Source organism: Blennius ocellaris (genome assembly GCF_963422515.1).
Source record: "Blennius ocellaris genome assembly, chromosome: 8".
NCBI lineage: Eukaryota > Metazoa > Chordata > Actinopteri > Blenniiformes > Blenniidae > Blennius > Blennius ocellaris.
Genome location: NC_137657.1, coordinates 28,238,784 through 28,254,635, shown reverse-complemented (window position 1 = coordinate 28,254,635; position 15,852 = coordinate 28,238,784). Strand labels below are relative to the sequence as shown.

General features: G+C 47.8%; 1 protein-coding gene across 1 annotated transcript; it reads left to right on the top strand.

The window, feature by feature from the left end:
- Nucleotides 1-4,080: 4,080 nt before the first annotated feature.
- On the top strand, nt 4,081-14,255 carry hapln2 (hyaluronan and proteoglycan link protein 2; the record flags this gene model as incomplete). Its single annotated transcript, XM_080500588.1, has 5 exons — nt 4,081-4,219; nt 10,941-11,297; nt 11,529-11,645; nt 12,579-12,761; nt 13,972-14,255. 5 exons carry the CDS (start codon nt 4,081-4,083, stop codon nt 14,253-14,255), a joined length of 1,080 nt encoding a protein of 359 aa, XP_080356714.1.
- Nucleotides 14,256-15,852: the final 1,597 nt, after the last annotated feature.

The window sequence follows — 15,852 nt, the reverse complement described above, 5'->3', positions numbered from 1 at the left end:
GAAGAAGCTCATTTACATCCAAACAACTGAAGAAGACGGTTAAACAGTCACTTTGTTCTTCTCCTGGTTGAACCCGAATTAGAGAATCAATCCCAAGTTTTGGAGTACCGATAATATTTCTTATTGAATTCCTCACAGCCCTAATTCACACTCCATTCACAAACGACACGAGTACTGGTACTCTGAGCAGTATCGGACCAGATCCACGATACTTGAACGACTGAGACGTTCCGTCGTCGTTTCATCCGTACAAGTCTTCCACCAACATCCCAGAACCTGGACGGGTTCATGTGGGACAAGGGGATTATTGGTTTTCAGTGAGATTCTCTTGAGGGAAGTAGATCAATGAGTGGAGTGGTCAAAGGTCAAAGAGATCAAAGCTCGCCGTCAAAGTCACTTCGTTGATAAAGCAGATGGACTCTGAGGCTTCGTTCACTCGACATCGTTAAAATGGAAACGCGTCACTCTGGTTTTCCACGTCAACATAATGAGAATAATGTTTATTTCCACAGCAACAGCAGAAAATTATGCACTTTTCCTGTTGGGCCACTAGGTGGTACGCTTTTTTTTTTTTCTAACTTAACCTTTATTTTACCAGAAAAACTTTGTCGCTATTAAAAAAATCTCTTTTTCAAAGAGCGTCCTGGCCGAGACAGGCAGCAGAACATTAAAGCTTCAGACAAAACATAAATGAAAAATGTCAACACATTAAAAAAAACATGCAAATTTGATTTAAAAAAAAAAAAAATTGTCCTTAAATTAAAATGAAGTCCATTTTCCAAAACTTCTGCAGACAGATGTGTTTTCCTCCAAGTCACATGACGAGTAGCAGCGTTTCAGTAGTTTGATATTCCCTCGTTTCCACGGAGACGGAGCGTTTGGATAAAGTTGCGTTTCCACGGAGACCAAGCATTTTCCTAAAGTTGCGTTTCCACGGAGACAGAGCGTTTTCCTAAAGTTGCGTTTCCACGGAGACGGAGCATTTTCCTAAAGTTGCGTTTCCACGGAGACAGAGCGTTTTCCTAAAATTGCGTTTCCACGGAGATGGAGCATTTTCCTAAAGTTCCAGGCTTTTTTCAAAAATGTGTTTTCAGGCACCGTTGTCCTGTAAACTGACCCAAAACGCTACGATAGTTTTTTTTTTGTCTTCACTTTGAAACGCGACTTAAGATACCAAAAACACTTCCCACTAAAATATCATTGCATTAATCAACAAGACTGTGGCTGAAGTTTGTATTTCAAAAAGGCTTGATATCTAGAAGTCTTGTGTAAACTGGCTGAAAATATAAAATGACAGGAGAAAACCTGAGTGGGACGTTTATTATATTTGCAAAGAGACATTCAAACATTCGGGTTTAAACTAAAAGCTAATTTTCCTTTCAGTTCATGCAACAAGGTCCAATATCAGAAGAGTATTTTGAAAGTAAAGCTGAAATATAAAGAACTAGTTTTCAGTGTCGGCGTGAAAAAAAAAAAAAAATTCCTCACAATGACAAACATGTCACCTGTCGGGTCACGTGACTTCGTGACGACGAACCTCCCGGGGTTTCATCGCTGCACGAAGTCAGAAAGTCCTGATTAGACGTTTGCAAACGCAACTTTTTTAGAAAACAATCCGACTCCGTCTCCGTGGAAACGAGGGCCAAACACAACTTTCTGCTCCTGGTCACCCCGACGGTGAACTCGTAGTTCCGCACATGCTCAGTAGAGACAATCAGAACGACGTCTCCTCCGCGGTGTCACGACTCCATATCCTCCTGGACTTGGTACTTTTATTTTGACAGTCCTCGATTCTCCTCCATTAGAATGTTGGATCCTAGGAGCTGCATTCACAATCTGCTGTGTCTGTGCGAGCTGGCCTGGCTCCGCCCCCACACCCCCCCCCCCCAGATATGGGAAGAGGAGGAAGTACTTCCTCTCCTCAGAGCTGCCCGATTGTGGGAGGAGCCAAAAGGGGGAGGAGCCTACCTTGACTTGCGATTAGCGAAACACTTTCTTCACTTCTGGGGCGTCACGAAGTAAAACACAGAAAATACTTGAGTCACTAGTGGTACCAGGTGACCAGTACGAACCTGCCCGATGGTTTTGTTTGATACGATTTCCACGCAAAAATATCGAATTTAATGTGAAATATGAAATTTCCCCAGAATTCTGAGGATTGAAGGTCACGAGGCGACAGATCAGGAACGTGACGGAGTAAAATAAATAAGAGAGCATTTCAGAGAGGAAGAAGTAAAGATAGACTTTTAACAGTATGTTAAAAAAAAGACTACAGTGAAAACCACACACACACACACACACACACACACACACACACACACACACATGCCGGAGATACCTCTGGTTGCTTCTTGTCACTCCATCAGCCAGCGGCTCCTGGGCCCCTCCGATAACACAATCTCTCCATCGGTGGGGATGGAGGGGAAGGGGGGGGGTGGGGTCCTATGGGGGAGGGGGGAGGAGGGGGAGAGGGGGGGGGGGGGGGTCTATAGTAACAACATAGCAGCTTGGCACCAGATGAAAAGAGATAAAACACGAGACTGGACCTGCCTGTTATGTAACTCTGAGCTCAGGTCCCTGAAGAGGCTGCAGGTTCTTCACACTCCTGCGGCCCAGGCGCTTTTCAGGAATCGCCGACGTTGATGAGACGCCGCCGCCGCCGCCGGAGTCGCTTCTTCAGGCCCGTGGGTCAGAACCGGCCGGCAGGAGGCTCCGGTCGGGTCCAAACCACCAAGAACACTGGACAGTCAGACCTTCTTTTAAAAAAAACAACAACATATGTCTAAAGAGACCCGAGCTGAGATGTCGGCCATGAATGCTAGCAAGCTAGCATTAGCCTCGGAGCCGCGCTGTTTGTAAAAAAAAAACACCCAGAATGCAACAGCTCCAGGTTTTGTTTTCGGACATTTCACACTGGAAAGTTTCCTTAAAATTGGTTTTATGTTAAGGTTGGACTCATTTTCTGTAGTAATTCTTTAGTTTTATTTGAATTTATATATATATATATATATATATTCAGATTCAGACCATTTTTAAAAAAAAACGATGTGTCTAAAGAGACCCGAGCTGAGATGTCGGCCATGAATGCTATCAAGCTACCATTAGCCTCGGAGCCGCGCTGTTTGTAAAAAAAAAACACCCAGAATGCAACAGCTCCAGGGGGAGGTTTTGTTTTTGGACATTTCACGCTGGAAAGTTTCATTAAAATTGGTTTTATGTTGAGATTGGACTCATTTTCTGTAGTAATTCTTTAGTTTTGTTTGAATATATATATATATATATATATATATATATATATATATATATTCAGATTCAGACCTTTTAAAAAAACAACAACATTTGTCTAAAGAGACCCGAGCTGAGATGTCGGCCATGAACGCTATCGAGCTAGCATTAGCCTCGGAGCCGCGCTGTTTGTAAAAAAAACCCACCCAGAATGCAACAGCTCCAGGGGGAGGTTTTGTTTTTGGACATTTCACACTGGAAAGTTTCATTAAAATTGGTTTTATGTTGAGGTTGGACTCATTTTCTGTAGTAATTCTTTAGTTTTGTTTGAATATATATATATATATATATATATATATATATACTCCGTTTGATGTGATGGTACCGTTCCACCGTCCCCGGCCATCTACACTGAAACTTCGTGAACCAACTGACTGACCGACGAGCCAAAGAACAAACTAATGTTTGACGGGGGAAAAAAATTAACTAATTAACACAGAAAGCTACTTATCTCCCTTTTGAATCTCACTGGCGTGTAAGAAATGACCCAGAATTCTCCTTCAACCGATTGCCGACTTCACTTTGGCTGCATTTCGTCCCAACTTTTTTTTTTTTCAAGGTACGTTTCCTTGTTGCCGTTAAACGGCGTGGTGGTTCTCAGAGCAAACAACCCGGAGGAGCTGCAGGACCAAACAGGCCTGGGAACGTCAGCTTATCTCCTTCAGATCTACGTCGGTGCGCCGGCGGGCGGCCACGTGCCTCAAAGCCCGGCTCTGATTGGCCGAAGAGCCTCAGACCAACCGGCTGAGGCCATTAAAAAGGTCAAACGTCGCTGCTGCGGTCGATCGTGTCGTCATGAGGAGACGCCACAGTTCCCATCCGAACCTCGCGGAGGCGCTTCGGAGTCGTATCGGATCGGCCAATCAGCGCAGAGCCTGCACGGCGTCGCATGGCGAGCGTCTCCGGAGGATCGGCACGCCGCCGGGGGAGAAACGTGACGGGAAAACAATTCGCGGCGTGAATGAAACGACTTGACTCATCTTCAGCACGTGAGAAAGGGAACGACAGAGAGCGAGTGTAGCGTAGCGTGTAGCGTGGCGTCCAGTGTAGCGTAGCGTAGCGTCACACTGTGCTACCGTCGACTGGAGCCCGAACAAATCTCTTTCTCCTCCACAGTCTGTCGTTTTCTTGTTGTTCTCATTACTATTAAAGAATCTATAAAATGTTCCGTAACACTGGCCAGGATTCATCAGGACGTTTCCACAAGTAATCGGTATCTGTATTGGTATTGGTATCGGTATCGATATTGGTATTGATATCGGTATCGGTATTGGTATCGGTGTTGGTATCGGAATCAGTATTGGTATTGGTATCTGTATTGTATCGGTATCGATATCGTATCGGTATTGGTATCGTATCGGTATCGGCATCAGTATTGGTATCGGTATCTGTATTGGTATCGATGTCGTATCGGTATTGGTATCGGCATCAGTATTGGTATTGGTGTTGGTATCGATATTGGTATCGGTGCATCCCTATCAAATACTTGATTTCTTTTTTCACTTTTTATTTATGCTGTTTTTTTGCAAATTGCAACAAGCGAAACATACAAACTACTAACAAAGAAATTAAAAAACGAATTTGTTTGTTTGTTTGTTCAAAAGGAAAACGGGTTCTGGGGAGAAAAAAAAAAACTACGTAATGCCAGTAGTTCAAAGCAAGAGTTTACAGGCACGAAGCATTTTCTTATAAAAAAATGTTGCCATAAAAATTCACATAAAACATAAAACGTTATTGTTGAGTCGTTCTGGTTATAGCCGTCCCAGCATAGCCCAAACAAATAAAGTTTTATATATAAATAGTTACTGAAATCAAAATCAAAAATTTGTTCTCCATCTTGTTCGTTCTTTAATTCATTTTAATTTTTACAATGAATGAAGTAAATAAACAAACTAAACCATCCTAATTTGACATATATAATCAAATCCATATATATATATTATATATCTAAGAAACCCGAGGACTCAGTCATGTTTGATGACTCAATAACGAGATTCAGTTTCACTTGTGTCCCGATGTGTTGAAACGATTGTGAAGAGGAATGTAAAACACTCGTTGCTCATTTCTACTCATTGTCTGGCCGCCGTGAGGTCAAAGGTCAAACCGTCAGGACGGTGTGAGGAATGCCTGGACGGCTCGGTGTGTTCAGACCCGTCGCCCCCCCCGGAGGGGAAACGGGGCGACGGCTGCCGAGGCTCCGCGGGGCCACGGTGGGGGGGGTGGTGGTGGGGGGGGGGGGGGGGGGGCGAGGCCTCGGGGCCTCGTGTTGTCAGAAAGTGCATACTTGTGCCGCCGTGACCTCGCCGCCCGTCACGGCTTCTGGCAGCAGAGTCACGCTACGCCGGAGACGAGACGCCATGAGGGCCGGCCAACCGGCTCTACTATCGCCCGCATCTGCTGGAGGCGGGGGAGGGGGGGGGGGGGGGGGGAGAGGGAGAGGGGGGGGGGGGGGGGGCGAGCGGGGCGAGAGAGCTCAAGAAAGACTCACAAGGAAAAGCAGAAGGTGTAACGTGAAGGTCGTGAAAAACAGCTCCATTAATCAAAGAGAAGTGTAATAAGAGAGAGAGAGAGAGAGAGAGAGGGAGAGGGAAAGAGAGAGAGAGACAGAGGAGAGAAAGAGCAATATAGAGGGAGAGAAGGAGAGAGAGCGAGAGAGCGAAAGACAGAGACAGAGACAGAGAGAGAGAGAGAGAGAGAGAGAGAGAGAGAGAGAGGAAGAGACAGAGAGAGAGACAGAGACAGAGAGGCAGAGAGAGACAGAGACAGAGAGACAGAGAGAGAGGGAAAGAGAGAGAACGAGAGAGCGAAAGACAGAGAGAGAGAGAGAGAGAGAGAGAGAGAGAGAGAGAGAGAGAGAGACAGAGACAGAGACAGAGACAGAGAGACAGAGACAGAGACAGAGAGAACGAGAGAGGGAAAGAGAGAGAACGAGAGAGAGAGAGAAAGAACGAGAGAGAACGAGAGAGAGAGAGAGAGAGACAGAGACAGAGAGAGAGAGACAGAGAGAGAGAGGTTTCTCCTCGTTCAGCCGCCGGCAGAACCTCAGAGGAGGAATGAGAAACGATTGATCTTCACTGACGTGAACGAAAGTCATCAGATGAGAGTTTCACTATAAATCACCCGGCGGCTCTCCGGTGCCGGGCGACCAGCAGAGGGCGACCAGCAGAGGGCGACCAGCAGAGGGCGACCAGCAGAGGGCGACCAGCAGAGGGCGACCAGCAGAGGGCGACAGTTCCTCCGTCTGTCTGCCAAAGAGAACGACGAGGAGGAAAGTTTACACAAGATTAATGATTGAATATTTCTTTTGTTTTTGTCAAATCGCAGCCTCAGTCGTCCGTCATGATTTCCATCCTCGCCCTGGGAACCTCCAACAATGATTCACTCCCACAACGTGACCCGGCTTTTTAATTCTGGTTTTAGACGAGATTCACGATCACCATGGAAACGGCAGAAACAACGCAGTGAGCATGTCAGGCCACTGGTGGGCGCTGTTTGCTTTTGTCACGGCGGCGCGCAGGAGCAGGAGTTTCACGAAAGTTGTGTTTTCCCCGTTTCCATGGAGACAGAGTTTTCTAAAAGTTGCGTTTTCCCCCTTTACATGGAGACGGAGCGTTTTCTAAAAGTTGCGTTTTCCCCGTTTCCATGGAGACGGAGAGTTTTCTAAAAGTTGTGTCTTCCCCGTTTTCATGGAGATGGAGAGTTTTCTAAAAATTGCGTTTTCCCCGTTTCCATGGAGACTGAGTGTTTTCCAAAAGTTGCGGTTTTCCCCGTTTCCATGAAGACGGAGAGTTTTGAAGACGGAGAGTTTTCTAAAAGTTGCGTTTTCCCCCCTTTACATGGAGATGGAGAGTTTTCCTAAAAGTTGCGTTTTCCCCCCTTTACATGGAGACAGACCATTTTCTAAAAGTTGTGTTTTCCCTGTTTTCATGGAGACGGAGAGTTTTCTAAAAGTTGTGTTTTCCCCGTTTTCATGGCGATGGAGTGTTTTCTAAAAGTTGTGTTTTCAGCGGCTCCGGGCACCGTTGCTGCGTAAACGTGGGAAACGTGAACCACCGGAGAACTTTTTTTTATTGTCGAGCGCGATTGTCGTCGTCAAACGACTCGTCGTGAATCTTTTCTCAAGGAGCCTCGTCTAGACCAGTGTTTTTCAAACTTTTTGAGCCAAGGCACACTTTTTTCTTGGGAAAAAATCCCGAGGCACACCACAATGTAAAATTTTTAAACTCTGTAGCCTCTATTAACAATATAAAGTCTTTCTCATCAAAGTTTTATCAACAGGAATCCAGTAAATCCAGAAAGCAAGGACTTTTTTTAATAGTGCCTCCCTCAGTGTGAAACCTGGACCTGATGGATGAAGAGCTGAGATCCTGTTTTCAAAAACTTCTCCATCACTGTCACTGACACAGTACTTTGATACAAGATGGTAGCAGGAGGTGGAGATGAACCACACTGACGTCTGTCACTTTACATTTCACCGGCAAAGTTCTGTGCTGCCCTCTAGTGGTGAAGAGTATTTAACATGATTACTCTGCAACACACTGTCGGCTCTGAGAACAAATCTTTTTTTTTTTTTTTAAACAAATGTGAAATGTGATAATTTTCCCACGGCACACCTGACGAGATCTGGAGGAAACACCAGTGTGCCGCGGAGCAGCGGGTGAAAAAAGGTCTAAAGGGTTAATTCAACAAAAACCTCACCGGAAAAAAACAAAACAATAACTGAAGAATAGACTGGAGCACTGAATGAGAACCAAACTGTGGAAATATACATATATACATATATACTGTATATAGCGAGAGAGAGAGAGAGAGAGAGAGAGAGAGAGAGATGGATAGAGAGAGAGAGAGAGAGAGATGGAGTGCAGGGGGAGCGCCGTCTCCTAAAGGAGGGAATACTAATTGGAGGATAAGAAAGAGTCTCATTGATGACGAAGACAAAGGAGAAGCAACACCAGCAGAGAAACAGAAGAATCCCATTATTGCATCTTTTACCCACATTGAGCCCGTGTGTGTGTGTGTGTGTGTGTGTGTGTGTGTGTGTGTGTGTGTGTGTGTGTGTGTGTGTGTGTGTGTCTGTGTGTGTGTGTGTTCCCCACAATGCCCCCCTGTTGTGCGTCCGAGGAAACGGAGGAACCCAGAAGCAGCTCAGCTTCCTCGTCGTCATGGCGACGTTCTGCCACACGGGGCAGATGTTTCCCCGTCAACCACAGACGATCTTTCTGAATATCATCGTCTGCAGGGAAGCATATTTATTGTTGTGGTTGTTGTTGTTGTTTATGTGTTTGTTTGAGTGTCGTCTTCTGTCTGTTTTTGTAGAATTACATTTTTTTTTTAAAGACACAATAAAGTACAAACCACAGGAAGTCATTAACATCTGGAGGAGAGAGAGAACAGGCCTGCTCACTGTGGGGACCATGTGACCACCAGGAGACGGAGGGAGGGATGGAGGGAGGGAGGGAGGAGAGGGAGGAAAGGAGGAGAGGAAGAGGGAGAGAGGAAGGGAGGGAGGAGAGGAGGAGAGAGGGAGGGAGGGAGGGAGGAGAGGAAGAGGGAGAGAGGAGAGGGAGAGAGGAGAGGAAGAGGGAGAGAGGAGAGAGGGAGGAAGGGAGGGAGGAGAGGAAGAGGAAGAGGGAGGAAGGGAGGGAGGAGAGGAGGAGAGGAGAGAGGGAGGAGAAAAAGAGGGAGGGAGGAGAGGAAGAGGAAGAGGGAGGAAGGGAGGGAGGAGAGGAGGAGGAGGAAGGAAGGAAGGAAGAGGAGAGGAGAGAGGAGGAGGAGGAGGAAGAGAGGGAGGGAGGGAAGAGAGGAGGAGAGGAGGAAGAGGGGGGAGGGAGGGAGGAGAGGAAGAGGAGAGAGGAGAGGGAGGAAGGGAGGGAGGAGAGGGAAGAGAGGAAGAGGAGAAGAGGAGAGGGAGGAGAAGGGAGGGAGGAGAGGAGAGGAGAGAGGAGAGGGAGGAAGGGAGGGAGGAGAGGGAGGAGAGGAAGAGGAGAGAGCAGAGGGAGGAAGGAGGGAGGAGGAGGGGGAGGAGGAGGAGAGGAGGGAGGGAGGGAGGGAGGAGAGGAAGAGGAGAGAGGAGAGGGAGGAAGGAGGGAGGAGAGGGAGGAGAGGGCGGAGAGGAAGAGGAGAGAGGAGAGGGAGAAGGGAGGGAGGAGATGGAGGAGAGGGAGGAGAGGAAGAGGAGAGAGGAGAGGAGGGAGGGAGGAGGAGGGGGAGGAGGAGGAGAGGAGGGAGGAGGAGAGGAAGAGCTGACAGACTGATGACAGACCAACATTCAGTAGATTCTCAGCAGGAAGAAGGGATGAAGAGGAAAAGAACGATCTGACTGGAAACGATGACGTCGTCTCAGGAACCTTAAGAGAACGACGCCTCGGTTCACCTCCTCAGGTTCATTCTCACTTTTTCTCCTTTCAAATCAAATTGAATTAAAAAAAACCCGTCTCTGGTATTTTCCTGCCGTCGTTTCCTCGTCACTTCTACTGGAGTCGTTTAAACACGGAGTCGTTTTTCCTCCCAGACATCAGGAGCCGGACGAGAACGAGGTCTCCGGGATGAACCCTGCTGTGATCGTTCTCCTGACGACCTTCCTCTGCTGCAGAGCAGGTAACGTCTGACCGGGGGGGGGGGGGGGGGGGGGGGGGGACGGAGGACGAGACACTCATTTGTCTCTTTTTCATAGATTGATGAATTGATGAAAATGGAAACTTTTGTGAAACGCTGCTACTGGTCCTGATAACCCAGACTTGTCATGGCTTGTTCTGCACATGCTCAGTAGAGACCTGGACTTGGTGCTTTTATTTTAACATTACCGTAATAACAATCCAACTTGGTGATTTTATTTTGACAGTCACTGTAATAACAATCCAACTTGGTGGTTTTATTTTGACAGTTACCGTAATAACAATCCAACTTGGTGGTTTTATTTTGACAGTCACTGTAATAACAATCCAACTTGGGGTTTTTATTTTGACAGTCACTCTAATAGCAATCCAACTTGGGGGTTTATTTTGACAGTTACCGTAATAACAATCCAACTTGGTGGTTTTATTTTGACAGTCACCATAATAACAATCCAACTTGATACTTTTATTTTGACGTTCACCTTAATAACAATCCAACTGGTGGTTTTATTTTGACAGTTGCCATAATAACAATCCAACTTGGTGGTTTTATTTTGACAGTCACCTTAAATAACAATCCAACTTGTTGGATTTATTTTGACAGTCACTGTAATAACAAACCAACTCGGTGGTTTTATTTTGACGGTCACTGTAATAACAAACCAACTCGGTGGTTTTATTTTGACAGTCACTGTAATAGCAATCCAACTTTTATTTTGACAGTCACTGTAATAACAATCCAACTTTTATTTTGACAGTCACTGTAGTAGCAATCCAACTTTTATTTTGACAGTCACTGTTATAACAATCCAACTTGGTAGTTTTATTTTGACAGTTACCGTAATAACAAAAACTGGAAAAACGATGCGATTTTTTTACTGGAAGTGTTGTCATGGAAACGGGGGGTTCGTTTTCAAAGGCTGCTCCTCTCGTCTGGTTTGGTTTGTGCGATTGTAGTTTGTTACTGGTTTACATATTTAGTAACAATAATAACAATATTAAGAATAATAGTAGTAATACTTTGGCGGGTTTGGTTTCCAGCCTCCAGGAAGTTGAAGTACCTCCTGGAGCCGCCGGTGTACACCGAGGTTTCCGGTCGGCGTGGCGACGACGTCACGCTGCCGTGCGTCCTCCGGGCGCGGCCCGCCCACTACCAGGTCAAGTGGACGAAGCTGGAGCCGGAACGCGTCGGGCCGGAGAACATCATCATGATCTCCAACCCCCGCGCGTCCAAGCCGTACGGCGAGCTGGGCCGCCGCGCGGCGCTCCGCGGGGCCCACGCCATGGACGCCTCGCTGCGCCTCCGCCGCCTCCAGCTGGGCGACGGCGGCACGTACCGCTGCCAGCTGATCAACGGCATCGAGGACGAGAACGTCGACGTCACGCTGAGGATCCAGGGTGAGGAGACGCAAGCGGCGTTGCCAGGTTGGGCGTTTTCCCCCGACTGGACGACCAAACCACCAACTGCTTCTTACAAGGAATTCTCTTAAAGTCTGTTTTCAGATCCTGAGGAGATTCTCTGCATCAGGATCGACTTTCATGAGATTTAGAATGCCGAACTTGATTTCTCTCCCAAATGCCACGTAATGAACGCAGACTAACGCCCCCCTCCGCCCCTCCCCCCCCCAGGTGTGGTCTTCCCCTACCAGAGTGACAGTGGTCGTTACAGACTGACGTTCCATGAAGCTCAGGAGGCTTGTTCAGAGCAGGACGGGACGTTGGCGTCCTACGTCCAGCTGTACAGAGGTAAAGTCTCCATCCTACCGCTAAAAGATAACCGTTGACCAGTAACAGCTAACCGTTGACTGCTAACCACTGACCGTTGACTGCTAACTGTTGACCGCTGATCATTGACCGCTAACCGTTGACCACTAACTGCTAACCGTTGACAGCTAACCATTTATACGCTAACCGTTGACCACTAACTGCTAACTGTTGACCACTAACAGCTAACCACTGACCGCTGAACTTGACCACTAACTGCTAACCGTTGACCACTAACAGCTAACCGCTGACCGTTGACCACTAACTGCTAACCGTTGACCACTAACCATTGACCGCTAACCATTGACCACTAACAGCTAACCACTGACCGCTAAACTTGACCACTAACTGCTAACCGTTGACCACTAACAGCTAACCACTGACCGCTGAACTTAACCACTAACTGCTAACCGTTGACCACTAACAGCTAACCGCTGACCGTTGACCACTAACTGCTAACCGTTGACCACTAACCATTGACCGCTAACCATTGACCACTAACAGCTAACCACTGACCGCTAAACTTGACCACTAACTGCTAACCGTTGACCACTAACTGCTAACCGCTGACCGTTGACCACCAACAGCTGACCGCTACCGCTGACCATTGACCACTATCTGCTAACCGCTGACCGCTGACCATTGACCGCTGACCGTTGACGACTAGCAGCTAACCGTTGACCACCAACAGCTAATCGCTGACCATTGACCGCTAACCATTGACCGTTGACCGCTAATCATTGATCGTTGACCAGTAACCGCTAATCTTTGACCACTAACAGCTAACCGCTATCTTCTGATCATTGACCACTATCCATTGACCATTGACCGCTAACCATTGACTGCTAACCATTGACCGCTATCCGCTAGCCATTGGGGCGTCCGGAGGCTGAAGGCTCTGGTCTCCCCCTGCAGCCTGGACTGAAGGTCTGGACTGGTGCAACGCCGGCTGGGTCCTGGACGGGACGGTCCACTACCCCATCATTCACCCCCGGGCCGTCTGCGGAGGCGACCTGCCGCCCGGCATCCGCAGCTACGGGCCAAAAGACAAAGACCGCGACCGCTTCGACGCCTTCTGCTTCACGTCGCTAACGTCCGGTGAGTCACTGCTCAGGTCCCAACGAGACACAACCAGAATCCAAAGCACCAGAAATAACAGAGACCACAGGGGGCGGGGACTGGAACCGGTGGAACAGAACACACCGGGAGGGCGAAACACATCAGCAGCAATCAGGCACTGCGAGGGCGAGGAAACCATCAGGATCTCAAAAATGCTAAATTAACCTCAGAAACGAAACGTGAACATCTGGAGCTCCACCGGCCAGGATTTCTTTCCCGTTCACAGAAACTTCAGCTGAAAGCCTGATGTGTTTCTGTTTCTGATGTGTTTCTGTTGGGTGTTTCACCAGAAACACCCTGGAGGAAACAGCAGACACATCTGGAGGAACCCTTCAGAACGTCTACTTGTAGTGGGCGAAACTCCGTGAGCCTCTGGCTCCAATCCGGCCGAACCAACGAGAAAATTAAAGACAGATAAAAACAAAGCATTAAGTAAAAATGTCTTCAGAGTTTCCACAACAGTTTCCACTGACCGCTAACCGTTGACCGCTAACCGTTGACCGCTAACCGTTGAACGCTAACCATTGACCACTAAGCGTTGACCACTAGCTGCTAACCGTTGACCACTGACCATTGACCGCTAACCGTTGACCACTAACAGTTAACCGCTGACCGCTAACTGTTAATCGCTAACTGCTAACCGTTGACCACTAAGAGCTAACCGCTGACCGTTGACCACTAACTGTTGACCACTAACAGCCATCCACTGACTGTTGATCGCTAACTGCTAACCGTTGACCACTAACAGCTAACCGCTAACTGTTGATCGCTAACTGCTAACCGTTGACCACTAAGAGCTAACCGCTGACCGTTGACCACTAACTGTTGACCACTAACAGCTAACCACTGACTGTTGACCGCTAACCGTTGACCACTAACAGCTAACCGCTAACTGTTGACCACTAAGAGCCTACCGCTGACCACTAACTGTTGACCACAAACAGCTAACTACTGACTGTTGACCGCTAACCGTTGACCACTAACAGCTAACCATTGACCGTTGACCGTGACCGCAATCCGGCCAAACCAGCGAGAAAATTACAAATAAAACCAAAACATTAAATAAAAATGTCTTCAGAGTTTCCACAACAGTTTCCTGCGTTTCTCCGTATCGTTTATTTTCTCGGCAAACGTTTCCACGTTAATGTGATGGCACTGGAGTTCTACTCACCCCCGCTTCCGCCCACAGGTTCCGTCTTCTACGTGTCGGGGGCGTTCTCCCTGGAGCAGGCCGGCCACGCCTGCAGGCGCCAGGGGGCGGAGCTAGCCTTGGTGGGGCAGCTCTACGCCGCCTGGTACTTCCACCGCTACGACCGGTGCGACGGCGGCTGGCTGGGAGACGGCAGCGTGCGCTACCCCATCAGCAATCCCCGGGAGCGCTGCGGCGGCGGCGGCGGCTCCGCGGGCGGCGTGCACTCGTTTGGATTCCCCAACAAGACCGGGCACCTGTACGGGGCGTACTGCTACAGGTAGTCCCCCCCTGTTAGCGTCAACGTATCGACAGGGGCGGCGGAATCGCGAGGTTCGGGATCGATGTAGCGTCGTTTAGAAAGTTAAAAAAAAAAAATTTGCTACGGAGGTTTTAAGGTTCTCGCTTGAAGCTTTATAAACAAGTCGCAGACGAAGGTACCCTCTTTTTTCTCCCCGTCCACACGGGAAATGTCAGCGTCAAGGTGACGCCATGAAAACGACCCAGAACGATGCAGTACACCCGCCGGGCCTCTAGGCGGCGCCATACCGCCGCCGCAGGAATGCAGCAGAAACAGAGAAGAAGACACGGCGCAGGAAAGAACAGAGAAATCGATAAATCCAACATCTCGTCTCATAAAAGCGACGAGAATCAGCAGCTTCTGAGAGGGGGCGGGGTTATGGGTGGAGAGGCGGGGCCGTGACATCATCGCTTTCAGCTAACGTGCGTCTCGTCCGTCCACACGTTTTTTTTTTCTTCTAAGTCCTCTGCTCCGGGACACGTTTTCTGGTTCTTGAAAACGGCGTGTCGTGTCGACGATCGGACAAAAAAAAAAAACGCCGGTAACAAGAAACGGCGTTGTCGTGTGGGCGGAGCCTAAAGGCCCCCGCAGACTCCCTTTCTTGAAGACGTAAGAACAAGAAGAAATTTCAGCAGTGACGTCGGCAAGCTGCCGAACAAAAAAGGCGTTTTTTTTTCTGCAGGACTGTTCGTACTCCGACAAGAAGCTGCCCAACTCGCAGGCCACGCCCCCTCGTCGCAGGCCACGCCCCCTCACAGCAAGCCACGTGTCTGTGAAGCGGCGTTTTAACAGTAACAAGAGAGTTTTTGTCCGAGCCGCCATGTTGGTCCGGTTTTAACTGCAGAGGCCGACAAGCTTTTCGTGATGCGTTCGGGTGCATCACGTAACTCCGCCCTCCGGCGTCTTAACGAGCTGCGGCGCTCATGCAGCGGCGATGTAACGAGCTAAATATGATTAAAACATGACTGACAGTGATTAGCGAGCTGGAACACGCATGACGAAGTAACGACTCCACATATCGCTGTGATTTACACGTTTAAAAAAAAGAACGCTGACGTGTTCCAGTTTATTAGACGTGTTCATTTATCTGATCTGTGTCATTAAACTAGTTTTCTCTGACTCAGCGGAGGGTTTGTTTTTTTTTCACGTCGTAACCTGATACAGTAGAATTATAATCTTTTTTTTTTTTTTTTTTTAATGCAGTTTCACAACCTTTGATCAGGTTCGACGAGTCTTTGAGCCAAACGGAGCAAAACATCACGAACAAGTTGAGACGACTAATATTAACCTTTACACTCCTGCTTAAACGACTTAATGTTCTAACTTCAGCGGCGTTACAAGGCAGGAATCTGGAGCAGATTAAAGATTAATTATGTTTGGGTTTTTTTAACATAGATGCTTCAAGTTGTAACTGTATTTTTTTATTGCATAAAGATGGAGTCATGATTTTGAAATAAAATAATTAAAATGAAAACAATTCAAAGAAAAGATGTGATTTTTTTTTGCTGGTTTTAACTACTTGGATTAAAGAAGTTCCACCACAACTTGGCGTTTGCAGGCATGATGGGATGTTGCTCGCA